Source organism: Engraulis encrasicolus, chromosome 20, assembly GCF_034702125.1.
Source record: "Engraulis encrasicolus isolate BLACKSEA-1 chromosome 20, IST_EnEncr_1.0, whole genome shotgun sequence".
Classification (NCBI taxonomy): domain Eukaryota; kingdom Metazoa; phylum Chordata; class Actinopteri; order Clupeiformes; family Engraulidae; genus Engraulis; species Engraulis encrasicolus.
The window spans coordinates 17886598-17905793 of record NC_085876.1 but is presented as its reverse complement, the minus strand read 5'-3'; the positions used below and the strand labels follow the sequence as shown (position 1 = coordinate 17905793).

At 40.4% G+C, this 19196-nt stretch overlaps 1 protein-coding gene across 1 annotated transcript in view; it reads right to left on the bottom strand.

The window, feature by feature from the left end:
* slco2b1 (solute carrier organic anion transporter family, member 2B1) overlaps window positions 1-18925 on the bottom strand; it is a 30808-nt gene extending 11883 nt beyond the window's left edge. Inside the window, exons 1-7 of the mRNA XM_063185536.1 lie at window positions 18817-18925; window positions 12309-12408; window positions 8962-9099; window positions 8472-8634; window positions 5169-5369; window positions 4144-4242; window positions 3730-3860 (exon numbers count right to left, since the gene is read on the bottom strand). Of these exons, the coding sequence (XP_063041606.1) occupies window positions 3730-3860; window positions 4144-4242; window positions 5169-5369; window positions 8472-8634; window positions 8962-9099; window positions 12309-12407 (831 nt within the window). The 5' untranslated portion in view covers window position 12408; window positions 18817-18925. The remainder of the gene's footprint in view (window positions 1-3729; window positions 3861-4143; window positions 4243-5168; window positions 5370-8471; window positions 8635-8961; window positions 9100-12308; window positions 12409-18816) is intronic.
* Window positions 18926-19196: the final 271 nt, after the last annotated feature.

Here is a 19196-nt window from a genome sequence, read left to right as displayed (position 1 = left end):
AAAGAATATGGGAGAAAGAGTGGAAAGGTACACTAGATGGTGATACACTGTAGGCCAGGGAAGCCGACAGGGGGGGACAAAGGGGTCACTTGTAACGGGCCCAGGGAGAAAGGGGGCCCAGAATTGGATCCTCATTACATTTTATTGTCCTGTAGGCCCAGCCAAAGCTGTCAGCGGCCCTGCTGTAGGCCATGGGCTTCTGAAATTGTCTCCCTTTACTGTTAGTGATGTAACCATCAGACCAGCAGAAAGTGAAAGTCTTTTGACTAACATGACCTATGTTACAGTACATGACAGTACATTTAGCAAACATGTGTATCCAAATGGACTTAGAACACATCATGCTGTTTACACAGCTACAAACGCATAGCCTGCCTGAACAATCATTCCCATCTGAGAGACAGCATGGCAGCTGCCTTAACCCTTTGAGGAGTACCATCACAAATATGTGATTAGAATTTTGCCCAAATTTTGAGTTCTCATTATGATGTCATAAGGACTTTGCAAGATTTTTAACACAGACTTCTATGGGAGCTGTAGAGTGTTCAAGTAAAATTCTAGAAGAACCTGGGGACAGTCCTTACTCCAGCAAGGGACCTTGCCTGGTTAACACCAGACCTAATCACAAGTGAGATTAGGTCTGGGGAGTTGCCTATATTAAATTCCGTAGGGGGCAGAATACTTGGCTGTTATGACACACTGCCCTGTTCTCTGATTGGGCAGAGAAACTGTAAAGGTCGGAATGCTTGACCATTATGACACAGGTACCATGATCTTGGACGTTATGAGTCATCCTCGCCAGACTGTCTTTCAGATCGAAATGATTGTGTAGAACTAAAGGCAGTATGGGAGTTCCCAGGCTACAAGGGACCCAGAGCCAGGGAGCCAATCAGAGAGCGGGGAGAGGTCGAAAGACAGTGATGTGAACTACTGAAAAAAACAGAAGCTTGCTGCTTGTTTAAATAGATACAACTGAATTGACACAATAGACTCTGGGCTACATATATGGGTCATTCTACGATTCGGCTGCGCTTTTAAGTCCATGGATTTTATTTGCCAACTCCACTAACTATTAACTGCATCCAATGATGTTTTGGACATTAGCACACATTTATCTTTCATATAACACAGAAAGTGTAGACATGGCATTATTTCCCTCAGCAAGAATGAATATTTAATACTGGTTTTGGGCATTTTCATGCCGTCCTGTTTTCCAAATGTCAGATTCAGTCTTCGTATTAGCATGTCAAGAAACTTGTTTTTTTGCCCAAGACGATTGCAAATGTTGATTCACAGTAATCATCACAATATGACAAAACTGTCAGAAAGATCACTGTGCTTTCCATTATACATGAAATTTGCCATTTTGTGTGTGTCCACGAAAACTGTGTTAACCGTGTCACGGTCTGACCCCCTCCATAAATCAGTAATGGTTTGGTCTTAGGCCATACGAATAACATCATGTGATGTCATAACCTCTTTGGCAGGATATGGGAAGACTTTTTGGTAAGTTTTGAGCTCCATCCTTCCATAATTTAATCCATTCTTTTTCATGTTCTCATAGTGGGAAAATTGCCTGTCAACTGTGTTATCAACATATTCATAAGAATCTGAATTAGAAATCACATGTAGAAAAACACAGATAAAGCATACAAATACATGAATTGATTAAGGTGTTGTGGTGGCACTTCTGAGGTCCTCAGTTAGCACAACACCATAAAAATGGCTGAAATGTCAAGCCGTGTTACCGTCAATGGTGTTGCGCATCAGCTATGACAGTTGAGGAGGAGTATGTTTTTGCCAATTTGTCTCCATATTGACAGACAAACACACAAAATAATTTGTGTTCTAGGGAGATGGGTTTGTCTGCTCTGTTTTTTCTCCTAAAAAATTGCCGGCTTGTTGACTGTTGAGTAAGACAGCTGACTGTTTTGAAAGTGTTTTTGTGCTATTCATCCCTTATGTGTTGGAAAAATCCTATGAACAGACACTAGGGATTATCTCTGGACAGGGAAGTCTTGTGTAACAAGGGTGACTAAATTCAAATCAGACGTTACAGGGATTTATAATGAAAAATGTGTCAGTCTGTATCACAGTGAATCATACAATCCTACTTGTGAAGCTCAACAATCACATTTTCTATATCAGTTGCACGGATTAATGACAACATTATTGTTAAGGGACATAAGCACTTTTAAACGTATGTTGTTTCAACTCTGTAGCATTTTTATATATGTTTGAAATGACATAAGTTAGTATTTGTCCATACCACTGTTGACAAAATAATCAAGCAAATGTTCGCTTTCATTAGATTATTTATCAGATGACTTAAGATTAAGCTTGGCAATTTGTTTATTTGTAAACTTAAATATATACACTATGGAGAATGACCCATATATGCCAAATGATACACACGTAATGCCGGATAAACCACCACATGCAATCATAAACCACAGATTTCCAAAAAGAAATTGCATAGGTAGCCTCCAGACTATGTCACTTGTGAAATAGTCTGGTTTTGTTTTGATGACTTTAGTATTATTACGAGGAAGCGCTCTTGAAAGAGAAAAGGCTTTGTTCGAGTGGACACGAACAAGCATAAAGCGAGAACTATGATGCACAACGAAACCTCATGCAGACAGAGAGACCACCCGCAGGCGCATGGGGAGCCCCCTAACAGGGCTTGTGCAAGAGGTTTACAGGAATTTTACAGGATACAGAAAGAGATTGAGCAGATCTAGGACATGGCAGATGGCCAAAACCAACACACGTTACTCAGGGCGATCAAATATGTGTTTGCCTTAGCTCCAAAACTGTACAACTTACGTGTGAATGTGTAAAAACAGCAACATAGCCCGTACAGATATAGCCTACAGTACATAAACACACACACACACACACACACACACACACACACACACACACACACACACACACACACACACACACACACACACACACACACACACATCTTGGACATGAAATGTACAGAGTCTACCAATAAACATAATGCACATGGATATTTGTGTTTCCAACAATTAACAGATTAGCACAATTCCAAAATGGCCTCACGTTTTGCTGATGCCCCACCTCCGGGGAGAAAACAATTAAGTTTCCCCGCTGTCAGCCTAGCCACAAAAAAATGTTGAGGACTATTCTTCATTCACAATCCAGTTTGCAAATGAGAAAATGAGCTTTTGTGGGATGTTGAAATATGATGCTGTTGTCAGTGATGTCATCACGACGTATTGCTTCCTGATAAAAGGCCACAAGCGCAAGTGGAGGACGCACGGTCACATACTGGAACGCACCCACAGTGTGTGTATGTGTCTGTATGTGTATGCACAGTAGGCTATACTGCCCTACAAAGCAAAAGGGCAGTAACTGCGTTGCCGTTTAAAATGGCTAACTATACATTTAATGCCATATATATCAAAGTCTACAGATAAATAAAATGATTGATTTGGAAAAAGGGTGGTAATATAAAGTAACAAAACTGTCACATATCAGTAATATCCCAAAAACCACTTATACTGGATTTCAGCATCATTTTAAAGTCAACTGACTCAGTTTTGAGCTCTGCGCAGTTACTGCCTTTTTGCTTTGTAGGGCAGTATATTTGTATGGTTATGAATGATTTACAGCAGGGGTAAAAACCCCTTTTCATTTGAGGAGCCAATTCAAATTGGGAGGGAGCAAATATTTCTGTTTTACTGTAGTCTTGTCTACCTGTTTTGGCATTGTCCTTGGGAAGAAGAAGTAAGGAATGGAACTGAGGAAAAGCAAAGAAGCAGCCACAAGAAAGCCCAGCCACCATGCTCCAATCCATCGTGGATCACTTCTATCTATCCTGGCGGAATCTGAAAAGGGAAATCATGCATATGAAGTTCAATTAAATCTGTAAATCTGTAAATCACAGCGTAACATAATAAATCCAACACTCAAATTAAAAATCTTACATTAAAAAAACTCAAGTTAACGAAACTTTTGAATCATTTTTCTGCAAATAGCTGTTGTGTTGCTACAGTGTCTGACCACATGAACCATCCACGCACCCATTGACATGCATAGCTTCATGTACTTAATGGGATTTTACTGTACATTACTGTATGTACACATTTCAGCATGCTATAGCAGACTCACCATCCAGAAGCTTGTCAATATCCACATTGAAACGAAGCATGACAGCACTCAAAAGATAGCCAAAAGCTGGACCAATCACAGTCACCGCAAAAAGTATGCCTAAAAATCAAAGTATATAAGTTAAAATAGAGTAGAGTTGAATAGAATAGAATAGAATAGAACAGACTTAATTGTTATGCCAGCATGAAAATTGCCTTTAGTTTCACAGAATAAAAACACAAATAACCAAACAAATTACCCCCCACCCCCCTGAACAACAAACAACCTGCCTTTTAACTGTCTCTGAAAATAGGCTAGGGTAGGTTAGTGTAACTGAATGCACTCTATCTCTTCATAAACTGTTATATTTTATTTATTTTTATTTATTTATTTATTATTTCTTCTACAATGCACAATCATTAGAGCTACTTTGGCTCTTTTATGTGTGCTGAACACTTTTATCTTGACTTTTTGTGTGTATGTATGCAACATGATGCCCTACAAGGACCTTTTGTGTGTGTGTGTGTGTGTGTGTGTGTGTGTGTGTGTGTGTGTGTGTGTGTGTGTGTGTGTGTGTGTGTGTGTGTGTGTGTGTGTGTGTGTGTGACAATGTGTGTGTGTTGGGGGGGGGGAGAGAGGATGTGTGTGTGTGAGAGAGGGGGAGAGGGAGGGACGGAGATAGAGTGTGTGTTGTGATACACTTTTACGGTAATGTGCATTTATGTGTATAAGTTCTTTGTGTATGTTTGGATTTGTGTATTTATGTAAGCTGACAGACACCTTAATTTCCTTCGGGATCAATAAAAGTACTCTACTCTACTCTACTCTAAAACCTGAGCAACGTAGCACAAACCACAGATTTGGCAGATTTCGGTGGGAAATGTGCCGATATTCAGACAATAGACATCAATGTCTGAATAGCGGCATGTCTGAATAGTGCCGCATAACCACTCATCAGATAGGCCTAACAAATGTCAAACAGAATATACTTGCAGTAATATACTCAGTGAAACACTTCAATTCTTGGAATTAACTGTTTTGCTTACCCAGATAAATCGGTGAATTCCGCTTATTAGCGAAGTCATCAATGTATGAGATTCCAAAGGGCTGAATTGGGACGCCACCAATCCCCAAGAGTAGCTGGCCCAGAAGTAATATGGGGAACACGTCTTCCTGAACCACAATATCCTGCTGACTACAGTTATGGGCCTTTAATCGGCACATTTCAGAGCTGGTATTGTTGGTACCTAAAAAAAATAAAATGGTTAAACATATATTATATCAGTGATGTTTCAGCAGTAGCCTAAGCTAGCACACATCAGGGATGCGCAATGACAGTCAGTGCCCATTATTTGTATGTATTTTTAGTTGTTTATTTGTTTTTAGTGGACTATCTAACAAGCATACTCATTGCAGCATATCAACCACCAATTACTAATTAAAGGGCAATTCCGGCCAGTTTAGATTCATATCCCATCTTGGGTGGACCCAGGGAAAAGGATGAAAGGGGAAACCGCGAGAAATTTTCATGCGTGCTGCGCAAAGTTGTTCAATTGCGCTGTTTTCGGTTAAACCCTGGCCCATCGGGCAGATATTTGACCTGTTTTAAAGCTCCTAGCGTGCATTAAAACCCTTTTGAACGCTTTGGCCGTGGTGTGTGGGTCCATACAAGTCGATCTAGTGGTTCACAGTTCCATTAGGTAGCACAGGTACGATACAACAGGAGTTTTCGAAAGTGGCGCACCTACCTCTTTCAGCTTCCGCCTTCCAACTACGTCCGCAAAATGGTTCGCCAAAGTGATACTTCATAGTAATCCATTTTATTTATGTCCACCAAAGACGAGCCACAAGAAACATATTCACACGTTTCCATGACCTGTGTTGTTATTGTCTCGCAGATTCATTTCTCTGTCACTGAACGCAGTTTAGTGACGTCACGGTGTCACATGACTCCTGGCAATAATTCTTTATCTGTAACAAATATTCTGGTTCGAAAAAGATAACCATGGCCACCAAACTCTTCAATTGAACCACCAGACCCCAACGAAGGATCCATCTCAAAATATCAAACAGTATATTACGACAGCGCCTCTCTCTCTCACTAAACTGCGTTCAGTGACAGGGAAATGAATCTGCGAGACAATAACAACACAGGTCATGGAAACGTGTGAATATGTTTCTTGTGGCTCGTCTTTGGTGGACAAAAATAAAATGGATTACTATGAAGTATCACTTTGGCGAACCATTTTGCGGACGTACAGTCCCAAGAAAAAGTTTGTACACCCTTTGAAACTTCTGACCTTTCTGCCAAAATTGGTCATAAAACATGGTCCGATCTTCCCGGAAATCACAAGAAGGAACAACCAGAGTCTGCTTTAACTGATTCAACCCAAACATTTACAAGTTTTCATATTTTCATTGGCCATAAGATGTAAAGATTCACAGGACAGCAAGGCATAAGTAAGTACACCCTTGCATTCAATAGGTTTTAACCCTAAGTTAGTCGCAATAACCTCAACCAGATGTTTCCTGTAGTTGCAGATCAGATTAACAAAACAATCTGGATGTATCTGGTCTCCCTCTTCTTTACAAAACTGCCTCTCGTCAGCAAGGTTTGTGGGATGTCTGGAGTGCATAGCTTTCTTGACTTCATGCCATATAATCTCAATTGTTTTTTGTCAGGGCTTTGACTGGGCTATTCCAGAATGTGTATTTCATTATTATGAAGCCATTCTAAAGTCGATTTGCTTCTAAAGTATGGGTTGTTGTCACATTTTCAGCACCCATCCTCTTGTGTGCTTCAACTGTGTGACAGACTACCTCACTTTTTTCTGTAAAATATCTCGATAAACTTCTGAATTCATTGTTCCACTGAAAATAGCTAACTGAAAGCAGCTGAGGCAGCAAGGTAGCCGCATATAATGATGTTCTCGCCACCATACTCAAAGGTGGAGATGATGTTTTGGTGAAGATGTGGTTCTCCAGTTCTCCTCCAAACATGACATTGTGTGTTCCCTTGAACAATTCAACTTTGATTTCAACGTTGGTCTACAGAATATTTTGCAGTAATTCTATGAAGCATATAAATGCTTTTTCGCAAACCTCAAAGGTGCAGCAATATTTTTTTGGACAGAAACCCCATTCATTTTAGATTGGCAGAATGAATCCCATTTTTAGCGATTCTGGGTTACATCTCCTCTTCTGAGTATGGTGGCGGGAGCATCATTATATGCGGCTACCTTGCTGCCTCAGGCCCTTGACAGTTTGCTATTATCAGTGGAACAATGAACTCAAGTTTATTGTGATATTTTACAGAAAAAAAACGTGAGGTAGTCTGTCACACAGTTGAAGCACACAAGAGTATGGGTCCTGAAATGTGACAACAACCCACTTTAGAAGCAAATCGACTTTAGAATGGCTTCATAATAATGAAATACACATTCTGGAATAGCCCAGTCAAAGCCCTGAAAAAAAACAATTGAGATCATATGGCATGAAGTCAAGAAAGCTATGCACTCCAGACATCCCACAAACCTTGCTGACGAGAGGCAGTTCTCTAAAGAAGAGGGAGACAAGATACAAACAGATTGTTTTTTAAATCTGATCTGCAACTACAGGACAAGTCTGGTTGATGATATTGCCACTAACTGAGGGTTAAAACCTATTTAATGCAAGGGTGTACTTACTTATGCCCTGCTCTCCTGTGAATGTTATGGCCTTATGACCAATGAAAATACGATAACATGTAAATGTTTGGGTGGAATTAATTAAAGCAGACTCTGATTGTTCCTTCTTGAGATTTCCGGGAAGATCAGACAATGTTTTATGACCAATTTTGACAGAAATGTAAGAAATTTCAAAGGGTGTACAAACTTTTTCCTGGGACTGTAGTTGGAAGGCGGAAGCTGAAAGAGGTAGGTGCGCCACTTTCGAAAACTCTTGTTGTATCGTACCTGTGCTACCTAATGGAACTGTGAACCACTAGATCGACTTGTATGGACCCACACACCACGGCCAAAGCGTTCAAAAGGGTTTTAATGCACGCTAGGAGCTTTAAAACAGGTCAAATATCTGCCCGATGGGCCAGGGTTTAACCGAAAACAGCGCAATTGAACAACTTTGCGCAGCACGCATGAAAATTTCTCGCGGTTTCCCCTTTCATCCTTTTCCCTGGGTCCACCCAAGATGGGATATGAATTCAAACTGGCCGGAATTGCCCTTTAAGTTATGGACATTTGCCGTTGCGCCATCTGATGGGTTGAGCTCCCCTCCCCCCACAAAAAAAACTGAATTTGTATATGTTAGGCTACATGAATTCATATTATATAAGTTTTCTTTACGTCACCCACTGTTGAGTAGAACAGAGAATTCATAAGGTCCGCTAAGAAAATGTGGCACTGCGATGACAAAGACGCCAGCACTTGCTATAATGGCTCCGACACCAATGAACCGAGGCCTGTGCACACGTGCCCCGAAGAAACTCACAAACACAATAAGAATTGTGTTTCCAACCTAGACACATAGGAAAAAAATAGTTTAACTTAACGGTAGCAACTTCAAGTTTTCTCTGTTCACAAAGTTGTGCTGGAACATGAAATTTGCCTCTTTGCATTTCTTCTCAGTGTAATAACTTGAACTGAAATAATTTGGGTAGCATGTAATGGATACTCTTAAAGACATACTTCGGAAACTGAAAAAAAAACCACTCTAATTTGTAAGGGGTCATTTTCATGAATTAAACTTTTTAAGATCATTTTCCTTGTAAATTTACAGCACTTTTTTATGGTAGGTCTAGTAGTCTATTTCCTAGCCTTTGTAATGTGGAGCAGAAATACTCACCTCATTGAAAGCGGCAAATAGTCCTGATTTCTGACTGGTGAGGCCATACCTTTTCTCAATCGTAGATATTGAAGCTTTTAAATAACCGGAGACCAGTAGCTGAGAAAGTTGTAGTATTCCATGACAAAGCACAAAAAACTGCAAAAAAAAAGATTCATAGACAATCTTAAGGAATGTATGTGTATATTATTTAATTGTATGTGGTTATTTGATGTAGCCAACTGCATAGCCTGTTTACATTGCCGCAATAATCGGGTTATTGGAATAGCAGGCTATTGGAGCAAACTGTTTGCTGTTTACATACAGTCTGTCAGTTGCCTGTGTTCCACTCAAGTGTGTGACACGAAGTTAGGATTTAAGGCTTGTAATTGACTACTTATCATTCTAGAATTTCAATAACACGATAATAAGCCTTTTATGCTGGATAGATGTCTTGAGAAATCAGTTTATTAGCCAAAAACCTATCTGTGCAAATCGGATTTCTCATAAACCGATAACTGCAATAAGTCGATTATTATAAACTGTTCATTCAGTTTACATGAGCACTTGAATAAACAGGTTAGCCTACTCCAAAACCCTGATTATTAACGGTTTATTGATGTGCATACAAACGGGCTCAATATGTCCTTCTGAAACACAGTAAAAGAAATGTAACGGTTGAATGGTTTAACAAATTCTTCCAGTCTTCCTGAACACGTTCCAGATCTATTGATAGGCCTAGGCTACTCCTCTTCCTGTAAGGGTTTTATGTTACCTGATTTCAAAGTCCGTTTTGGCAGTAGGCCTAGGCCTTAGTTCGTGACTGCTGTAAATATCTGGTAGTTCAGCTTGTCCTTCCATTGTTGGCAGTGAACTGAAGCAGCCAAACAGTTAAAACGAACAATTCACTGCCTCAGTTTGTGAACCGACTACGATAGCCAATATATAAATTACAGCTGCAAGCAGCAATTCAGGGCCAAGCAGCAAACCTACATAAGCTGCTATGGCAATAGATAGAACTGACATGGCAGAGGTAGGTCAGAGGCAAGTTCTTACAAGTTACAATTGTAACTCAAACCATGACCCTTGTAGCATTTTTGCTAATTGCAGCGTCTCCTATGGGTCAAATCTCTACAACTTTGGTGTGCATCCCTCATAGAGGGGTGCTGATCAATCATGTGTACTAGGTTTGGTTTCAATCCATTTAAGAGCTGCCGAGAAACGAGGTCAATTCCTGTTTTGCAACTTTTCAAACACGTTTGTTTGGCTGTCACTGCCAAATGATAGGACATTTTAAAAATCCCTTCGAGGTTTAATTGTTTGCAGTGGAACAACAATCATGTGTTCTCTTTGGGAAAATCTGAACACATTTGTAGGAGTAGAATCATTTTATTGGTTTCCTAAAATCAAAAATGGCGGCAATTCTATTCCGGCAGACATGCCGATTTTAGAGGCACCAAATTTTTTAAAAATTAGGTGGACGGTTAAAAAGTTACAAGCAGAAACGGTACCTCAAACTTTGACTTTATTGGGGGCACTAGAGGTTTTTAACTGCATGTGGGCTCGATTATTTTAGAGGGGAACCGTGACTAGAATGTGTGTACAAAGGACTGCTGAAATAGGACCTTTCCTGTTTTGACTGCGCAAAGACACCATAACACCATACTGTGGATGTGTAGGTTGCTCATGGGGACCTGGGTTCGAATCTACCCCAGATCATTTTCCAATTCTGCCTCATCTCTCTCTACCAGCTCCTTTCTTGTCATCTGTCTCTACACTGTTTTATCAACCGCAGGCCTAATATGTCCATCAAATAAAAGGCAAAAGCCCCAAAAATACTATAAAAAGGAAAACAAAGGAGATATGCACGCCGCGCTTCTAAATTAACAATCCGGTGCAACGAGAGCAGGACTTAATTATAAGTGTAAAGGGAAAAGAATCTGGTGCCACACGGATGTCTATTTTTTCTCTTATTTATTTTTTCAGTGCTTTAAGACTAACACAAAAATACTGAATAAGACCAAGATATCGCAAAACACGCCCGCTCAATGCAAAAGCGTGTGCTCAAGTTGGGTCTCCTCCTAAGGGGGCGTTGTCCCCCACTTCTTCTTCACTTTTTGAGGTGTTTGCGCAAGACGTGCGATACCGCCATCTACAGCGCTAAGGGGACTTCATTGATTCTCAACCTCAGGACTCCAAAGGTCTCCTAACCAAGGTCTCCTAAAGGAGCGTTCACCCGACATAAAGTGGATACCGGAAAGGAAACAAAATGACGCTTCTTGTTAGATCCACCTTCTTTGACTAACGTTTCGACAAAACGTTAGTCTTTCTGCCCTGAAAAAATAAATAACAAAAAATAGACATTTGTGTGGCACCAGATACTATAAAATGGAACTTGTTGTCTCTGGGGTGTTTTACAAAGCACCGTCTCCCAGCCATGCTGAAAGTAAGCATACAGTAAATCATATCTTTTTACATATATTTTATATGTAGGTTCTAGGGCCGTGCTTAGCTGTCAAGAGCAGTCCTGGTGTAAAGATGGTTTAGGTGAATGTTCGAAAAGAACAAATTAATAGCAGAATACCTGGCTAAGTTTAAAGGTAAGGCTATCTCTGTGTTTTTTTTATGTCAACCATTAGTTTTATGATTGTTAAGTTATTTAATGTAATAGTTTAGTAATCTATTGTAATGCTGTCTCAATAACCACACTCTCTGACCCCCTGGAGCAATGAGGGTTACGTGCCTCAACTTGTTCAAATACACCAAGGTTTGTTATGAGTAACATTGTCTGATGCTGTGCAGCACATTTTGACAAACATGTCCTCACATGCAAACATATTAACCTAACTTGACTCCTTCAGTCATTGAAATAAACAAAATCACTCATTTGGTATGTCTTAACCACTGATATACACATCATTCTTCTCTTCTTCATTAAAAGATCAGTGGCTTGTCCATCAATTCCACTCCATTATTCTTTCCACTTAATCCAGGTAATTAAAGGTACATTCACACTAAACCCACTGAATTATTAAATACTATTTCTAAATACTAAATACTATTGCTATTTTATTATTTGTATAAATTTGCTATTTTTCCCCTCACTCTTGTTTATGTTATTATGCTACAGACAGGGTGAGACTTGCTGGGAGGATGGTGGGGATGATTACTCCATCTGTTTTTTACCGGCTGAACGATTTTACTCAACAAGACAACGTCATTAATAATAATAAAAATCTAACACACAATTGAAATGACTGCCCTCTAGAATATTGCGAGAGCTTCCATTCACTTTCAATGGGCTTTCCCGACATTCAGTGGTCAACTATTAGGCCTACTTTATAAAGGATATCTTCTTTGTTCTTTACCTTTATATTATAGAAAACACCTCGTGGAGCCAGGGCTGGTTTTGCAACCTGCTTCGCCGAATCCCGCTCATTATGGTCTGCCGTCATCGTGCCATGCATCCTAAAGACAACAGGATGAACATTGATGTGCAGTGGTTATGTACAGTACATATTATGTGCAGTGATGCGCAACCTGGATTTGTTTTTTTTTTACACGCTACAGTGCCATACATTCCAAATGACCTGGCAGTCAGATGATCATTGCAACAGGAAATCACCTGATTGAATGATCACCTGGTTGAATCGGACCGGTAAACACAGGTCATTTGGACTATGTGGCACTGGGTTGTAAAACTAATGACTCCAGGTTGCCCATGCATTTATATAACACCTTTCCACTCCTTTGAGTACAAAAAGCGCTTAACATGTACAGCTCACATACAAGGTACCACCTTGCCACCAGGAACAATATGAGGTTAAAGATCAACTTCCACTTGTTTACTCACTCCTTCTGAAAATTGGAGGGTTAGCCCAAGTTACATACACATGCTGTGCTTCCAAGTGGCGAGTCATCGCCACAGGCTGTTTGCCAATTTCAGTGTTGCCAGATCTGTCGGACCAAAACCCGCCCAAAAGTTTCTCAAAAACTGCCTAAATGCGCTAAATTCCTTCCAAATTCAACAAATTACATTGACTTCTATGGGCCCAAAACGGCTGAAAAATCCGCCAAATGGTCTATTTTTCCCGTTTTTATCCGCAGACGCTGATCCCAAGTAGCCCAATTGAATCTGGCAACACTGTCCAATTTACATAAACAATGCAGAGCCAGGGTCGAATCAGGAAGAGCCTATACAAACTCTTCTACGTCACTTCGAAAAAAGGCGTTGCCCACTTGGGTTTGTGCCCGCCCATAGATGTGCTGTTTTTCTAAAAACATGTTGAGAATTTTTTTCCACAAGTTTTGAAACAAGCTGCGGCTGATGGCACGAAACCGGCAACCTTCTGTTTGCCAAACAGGCCCCTCTACCAACTTTGCTCAAGGATGTGGGTGTGTTTTCTGGGTGTAGTTTGGTAAATTGACTGCTAATTGGCTTCTTCCTTGATTAAACTGATAGATTGTATCTTAGAGTGTTGGTGCAAGTATGTGATGGGGGAATTAATGTTCTTGGACAGTATCATTTGCCAGAAATCAAGCTTGATTTCTATCAGATGATCATGGATAAGACAGCCAAATGCTATTGCTCTGGTTCAGATGTAGACATCGCTTCTCTGAGTGCGTTACAATATGCGACCTTGCGAGAGACTGTTTTTCATTCACCATCCTAATTGCAAATGAGAAGAAGACTTTACAATTGAGCTTTTGCAAGATATTAAAATATAATGCTGTTGTCAGTGATGTCATCATGACATATTACTTCCTGGTACGAGGAAACAAGCACAAGTGGAGGAGGCAAGGTCGCATATTGTATATATGCACTCTGTATATAGGCCTACAGGGTTACCATGAAGAAGCAGATACAAGAATGAATGATCCTGCAACTAGGCCCTACTGTATATGAGCATTCAAATGCAGAACAGAATGAAACGCAAGCTGTTTTGGATGATAATAGGAATGTCTTAAGCCGGGCATACACTGTGCGATATCTTCACTCGTGGATCTTAAACTTCTGCTCACACTGCACGATGGAATTTCACTGTTTAAAGGTTCACAGCTCACGTCCTCACACTACACGAGCCGACAGTCGGATGCGAGCGAAATGCTTCCACCGGTCTGAGGAGGGAACATGCGCACCTGAGGTGGAGATGAGGTCACGCTCAACAGCGAATCGCACGGCCCTATTCATTTGTGCATGTGAAGTCAAATCGGGTCGTAGCACTGCTTTCACTGTGCGGTTTACCCACGAGCCACAACCAGAATTTCAAACCGTTTTGATTTTCTTGCGACCCTGCGATTGCACGATCGTGAGGCGAAATTGCTTGTCCTTACACCATGTACACTGCACGATGCGAGACTCATGACTGACCTGCGCTTGATCAAGAAATCGTCTCGACAATCAAAAAGTCGTGCGAGTGCCAAATTGCGGCAAAATCGGGCAAAAAGTCGCACAATGTAAGCCTTCCATACACGTCATGCAGGGATTTGAACTGAATTGACATGGAATGACTCATGAAATGATTGCTTTGGTTAACACCAATGCCATCAGTGTTGCCAGCCCAATTGGACTACTTGGGATGTCCGTCTGTGGGTATAAACAGGAAAAATTGGCCATTTCGCGTTTTTTCTGCAGTTCTGTGCCCATAGAAATCAATGCAATTTGTTGAAATTCGGCGGAATTCACCTCATTTTGGCGTTTTTTCAGAACCTTTTGGGCGGGGTTTGATCAAACACATCTGGCAACACTGCCAGTAAGCCCATACGACTTTGATGCTGTCGACCAACGTTGACGGAAGCACGTGAGCGAGAACTTGTTGTCACGATGTGGGTGTTATTAAATACAGCGCATTTAAAGTCGGCCACAAATATGAACGAGACGATGAGCTCGCACCGGTTTGCTCTACTAACACACCACGTGTGAGGAGTGGGGGGACAGGCAGTGAGGAGGAGCTGAAGTGGGGACCTTCGCAAACTTGTGTAGAGGTGTGAGACAAGACCCATATACACACGTGAGTGAGTTGTTGACCAACCAGTTCATGGGCGCGTGACCTCGGAGGCAGTCCGCCGACGAGCGTTGAAGGGGATAAGCAACTGCAGAGGTTGCAAGATGTGACTGCAGCCGCATTCATCCCGCGATAGTTTTACACCATGTGACATGTCACCTCGTCAACGCAACGTCGACGAAATTTCGAAGTTTGACAGGAAATCTAACCGTCATGCAGCATTTTCCATCCAGGTTGCATTGCTGTCTAAATGCGCATGCATGCGTTGACACATATCGAATGCACCTAATGCCTTAAGTCCACATTGCCCGAACTACAGAGGTTGGCAAGGAAATCGGCAATACCACTTTAGGTTGATAATATAACTTTAATGATACGTTTTGGGTTTTTTTTGGTGAAATTATGGTGGTGCAGAAGTGAGTACACCCCTATGTTAAACCTCCACAGAGAGTATCTGCTTCAGTGGTCACAGTCAGTGTTGCAAACAAAAAAAAAATCAGCCAAAGTCGCTATTGGCTCGCTGAAAAGTCTAGAAGTCGCTAGATGACGTCATGATGTCACGTGTGACATCACAGTGTTACGCACACCGCGCTAATCTAATTATTAACAATTATGTTGAAAAACAATGATTTTGTCAATGGAAAGGAACGTTTTTAAAAGTCGCCAGATGCACCAAAAAGTCGCTAAGTCGCTAGATTAAGTTTTTAGTCGCCAGGGATGCCAAAAACTGCTTGACTTAAAAAGAATGGGACACTTTTCTTTGCATTACTCACTTGGTTACCACCACACATGCTTTGCGGCGATCGGAATAGGGTGACCATCTCCACGACAGTAAAAAGCTGGACATATTTTTGGACGGGGGGTTCGGAGGTGCTCCCCAATTTAGTGACTTTGTCATTATAGACTTAGCGGCCTTTAGCGGTCTCCAGCAACTCAAAATCTCTATCAGGGATTGTCTGGCGAGTGGCAAGTTCAAGTGACAAAATCATTGTTCAGTGTTTCCCACAGAAATTTTGGAAACTATGGGGGCAGCCAGGATTTTTTTTTCTGGGGGGTGGGGGGTCTTTTCACGCGGGCCTTTTTTTTTGGGGGGGGGGGGGTTGTATTCACGCAGTGTAAATGCAAAATGGCAAAACAATGAGGACAGAATGACATTGGCGCATGAAGAAACTATAGGCCTAGGCCTACATTTCAGCCAATTATATTTTGAGAAATAAGGCTACATAACATTTTACCCATGATATTAGTAGTACATTGTCATTTATATATATATATATATTTTAATGCAGTACAGTGAATCATTTCTGTTTACAACACAGTTTCATTCATCCCTCATGCAGGGGTCTATGTAATGAAAAAAATTATAAAACAAAATAGGAGCAGAGATTAGAATTTAAGAGTACTGTGAAATTGTTAATGCATAGACAAAAAGGGTCTAAGAGGGTAGGCTATGCCTTTTCCCCACACACACATAGGCGTACACATTCTACATGAGGGGTGCTGGTCACAGGGCCAGTTTTTCAAAATTCCTCCCATTAAAAGGGCTGAACAACATATTGCACATTTATGTTTATATTCACATTCATTACACATTCATTTCTATATGCAGCCCGATGTCTCCTCTGCCGTGTCAATGAAGGCCTGTCACCTAATTAATTACAACTGTAAAACAAAGCCTGGGGAGTGTTAGTAAACTCATCCCAACTGTCCCTTCTCTGAAGGTTTATTTTTTATTGCTCCCAAACCCAAGTTAACTACAACAACTTGACTAGGCTTTTGATCCCTCTGTCTTTCAAGCACTTGTGGTTTTCTCTATAGGATGTATTTATTCCAGGAGGAAAATGCGAAGGAAATCGTAATTCAAATCGTTTTTAAAACAAACACGGAAATCGTAAAAAAAAACATAAAAAAAAGATTTTTTTTATTTTTTTTATACATTTTCGGAAACTATGGCGGCCAAATTTAAACTATGGCGGGCCGCCATAGTTTCCTCAATGTATGGGAAACACTGTTGTTTTTCAACATAACGCTGAGCCACCACCAGAATTCTTTTTTTTACGTTTGTAATCTCTCTCTTTAGCATTATGACCATATGTAGAAACATTTTGTATGGATTGATGTAACATGCATAATGCTATGAATTCATACGTTATGACATGACGTCATCTTGCAAATTTTTAGAGAACCAACAGCGTCTCTAATTTTCTTGCTAGTTTGCTAGTTTAAACTTCACCATATAACCTCTCAGTTTGTCGCTGTCTGTCTCTGCATTTTGCATGATTAAGTTTTTATATACAGTATATTAGGCTACATTGCAACATTCTAACCCAAGTTGCTCTTTAACTTTAATTATTATGTGCTTTGGGATTTCACCATGTGTGTCTGTGATTCAGGTTTCCCGGCAGACATGAAAGACCGTGCACGAAATGCATGCAAATGTCATGGGCCTTCAAAACCAACCATTCCCAAAGCAAATGTCACATCGTCATGTTCTTGAAAGATGCAACATGTTAAAAACGGAAATTATGGATAACGTTAGTGAAGAATTCTGCAATTCCAGCTATGATTTTGAAAAAACTGACAAGTTACTTATGCTACTGCCATGTCCATTCCTTATAAGACAATGCTGCCAGAGTTGCTGGAGTGACAAAAAATCTTTGGGATCCCAATTACAGAATGGTGAGGGAAGGTCAGACAGACTTCTTATGAAACAAACAGAAATTTGTCAGGATTTCTTTTTTTTTTTTTAAATATCCACCATGTTGACCCCAGATGTGAAACCAGATTTCCATCAAGTTTTAGATAGTAGTTTAGACTCCCCACTTGTGATATAGTCTGTTGATAGACAATATTATCCTATAATGACCAAGATCATAAAAAGAGGAGACGCTTTTTCCTATGCATCAGCTGTGTGTGCTACAAAACCCTGCTTGTCTTAGCATCCTTGTGACATTGTTCCTTCCCTTCACTCTTTTCACACACAGCCACAAATTTTTTCACACTATATGCTGTGAATGGATCTTTATTGAGCCACAAATGTTTTCGTAAAGTTCCCATCAACACTATACTGCATACACTGTATACACAAGCTACACACATTTCCTCCAAACATAATATATAGTTGCCCAAACTTTCCAGCAGGTATCTGATATTGCCTCACTGACAACACATTGAAAAATAATAATGTTACAAAAAAATAATATATTACATTGAAAGATGAAGACAGTCAAATCACTTTAAAGAGGCATTGTCATTTGTGAAAGCATAGGTTTTTGTTGGTGCATGTGGTTCGTGGTGAGCGAGCATGCGGGAATGCAACAAACGAAGATTTGGCAACTTGCAGCAACATGCAGAATGTGAACTCATTACTGTGGAAAGCAGCCAAAAAGGTGATTGCTATACAACAGCTAACAAACCTCAGCAAAACAGAAAGGGGAATAGGTGCGCTTCACATGTCAGTATATGCTACATATCACTAATAAAGCAGCTAATAAATCACTTTTCCTCAATCTAACCTTCGTGTTATTCAATTGGATGTTAGATTTTAGTCACATGTCTTAATGTTATACTTGTAGAGAAGTATAGCTGTCTTTGGTGTGGATTTACACAATTTATGAAACTAACACAGGCTGTGTTAACGTGTGCTTTTATGGATTAGGTTTGCATCCATCACAAAAAGTAGTAGGATTTGTTTCACAAAGCACCAAGTGCAGTGCTGCCACTTCACAAGTTGCACAATACCTTGAAAGCAACCATAGACAATGTACTTGCCTATTCAATTGTCAAAATAGGTTCAAAGATGGTACATGCAGAACAACAGAGCAACAATGTTATGGGGATAATGAGAGTAGGCCTATTTAAGTGTACTTACAAATCCGTGGGCACTGACCACAAACATAGAAGGGAGTTTCTTCCTTTCACTCTTGAAGCAAGCGCCTGCCTTTCTTGTCAAGCTGATAGTGGCTGCTCAAGTAGCCTGCACACAAACTTTCCGCCTGGAACATAAGGAAGTGGGCGGGATTTTTTTTTTCCCCCTTCCAGCAGACTTATTGCATAACTGAAACCATGCAACTTTCACTAATGTGCTTCCTTTCCTTCCCATTTTAAAATTATCCTTTGTAGACATCCAATCTGCTAAACTATTAAACAGATGACCACAGTTTTCCTTTTTTCATGGAAAGGGGAAAAAACAGGAGGAAGGAACAATAGCATAATAATACATCCTAACTGTTGTTATTTGTATACAATTAT